The sequence below is a fragment of the Cnephaeus nilssonii genome (assembly GCF_951640355.1).
Source record: "Cnephaeus nilssonii genome assembly, chromosome: 3".
Classification (NCBI taxonomy): Eukaryota; Metazoa; Chordata; class Mammalia; order Chiroptera; family Vespertilionidae; genus Cnephaeus; species Cnephaeus nilssonii.
In genome coordinates this window covers 19,968,316-19,969,854 of record NC_137074.1, presented here as the reverse complement: position 1 = coordinate 19,969,854, position 1,539 = coordinate 19,968,316, and the positions used below count along the sequence as shown (strand labels likewise).

General features: G+C 42.6%; 1 protein-coding gene across 1 annotated transcript; it reads right to left on the bottom strand.

Annotated features, from left to right (window-relative positions):
* Positions 1-479: 479 nt before the first annotated feature.
* Positions 480-920, bottom strand: LOC307097064 (large ribosomal subunit protein uL24-like; the record flags this gene model as incomplete). Its single annotated transcript, XM_079766964.1, has 1 exon — positions 480-920. Exon 1 carries the CDS (start codon positions 915-917, stop codon positions 480-482), a length of 438 nt encoding a protein of 145 aa, XP_079623090.1. The 5' UTR covers positions 918-920.
* Between the last annotated feature and the right edge of the window lie 619 nt (positions 921-1,539).

Here is a 1,539-nt window from a genome sequence, read left to right as displayed (position 1 = left end):
CTTTCACATTCACAAAATTGGTTCTTGACTTACCCAAGTGTTCAGCCATTCTACCGAGATACTTTCATATTTTATATTCAATACTAGAGGCTCAGTGCATGAAAATTCCTGCACTTGGGGGTCCCCTTAGCCCGGCCTATGCCCTCTCACAGTCTGGGATCCCTCGGGGGATGTCCACCTTCTGGCTTCTAAGCCACAGTCAGATATCCTTAGTGCTGCCAAGGAGGCAGGAGAGGCTCCCGCCACTGCCGCTGTGCTCATAGCCGTCAGCCCGGCTTGTGGCTAAGCAGAGCTCCCCCTGTGGGGGTGCACTAACCACCAGGGGACAGCTCCTGCATTGAGCATCTTCCCCCTGGTGGTCAGTGCACGTCATAGTGACTGGTCATTCCTGGTCATTCTGCCATTAGGGTCAATTTGCATATTACCTTTTTTTTTTTTTCATCTTAAGTTTTTAATGAAAGTTAGTATATAAGATTACTTTATTCCTGCATCTTCTCAATTGTTTCTTCCTTGTATTTTCCCTTTTCCTTTCCTACTTGGCGAGATTTGGCTTTACGTTCAAGGATCTTTTTGTGGTCTTTGTCCAGCTTTAGTCTAGTGATAACCACCTTGCTGGGGTGAATGCCCACATGAACAGTTGTACCATTAGCTTTCTCCCGTTGCACTCGTTCAATGTAGATGACATATTTCTTTCTGTAAACCTGGACTACTTTGCCAATTTGCTGCCCTTTGTAATGTCCTTGAACAACCTGAACTTCATCATCCTTTTGGATGGGCATGGACCGAACATTGTACTTCTGTCTCAGCTCTTTGGAAAGAGGAGACGACATAATCTTCCTTCGAATGTGGGAAGGTGCATTGAAATGCCTTTTACGGTTCTTGCTCCGGTCAGAAGTCACAAAGGGATTGAACTTCATTTTGATCGCTGGCGCTCCTACGATGGCTGCAAGAGGGAAGAGCCATATTACCTTTTTATTATATAGGATAGGAAGACCTAAGAATTAATGTTCAGCCCAGTCAGTGTGGCTCAGTGGTTAAGCATTGACCTATGAACTAGGAGGTCACGGTTCAATTCCTAGTCAGGGCATATGCCCATGTGGCAGGCTCGATCCCCAGTGTGGGGCATGTAAGAGGCAGCCGACAAATGATTCTCTCTCATCATTGATGTTTCTATCTCTCTCCCCTCTCCCTTCCTCTCTGAAATCAATAAAAATATGTTTAAAAAAAAGAATTAATGTTACTATTATTTGCAAATATAGTTATTTGTTAATTTTTTCAAAACAGTTGTATTTATTTGAGGCATATACATTGAGTCAAAACTTACTAGGATAAATAAACAATAGTAAAAAAAAATATGCTGGATCATCTGCTTTAATTATCTCAAGGGTAATTAGTGACAGCTAAATCTAAAATAGAAGTGTTTGAAACTATAGTTCATTGTCTCTATAACACACTGAAGTTCAGAAAGCCTCTGAAAAACTATCATTAACCCTACCAGACCTGAGGCCCTGAACCTAACTGTCCCCTATACCTGGGCTC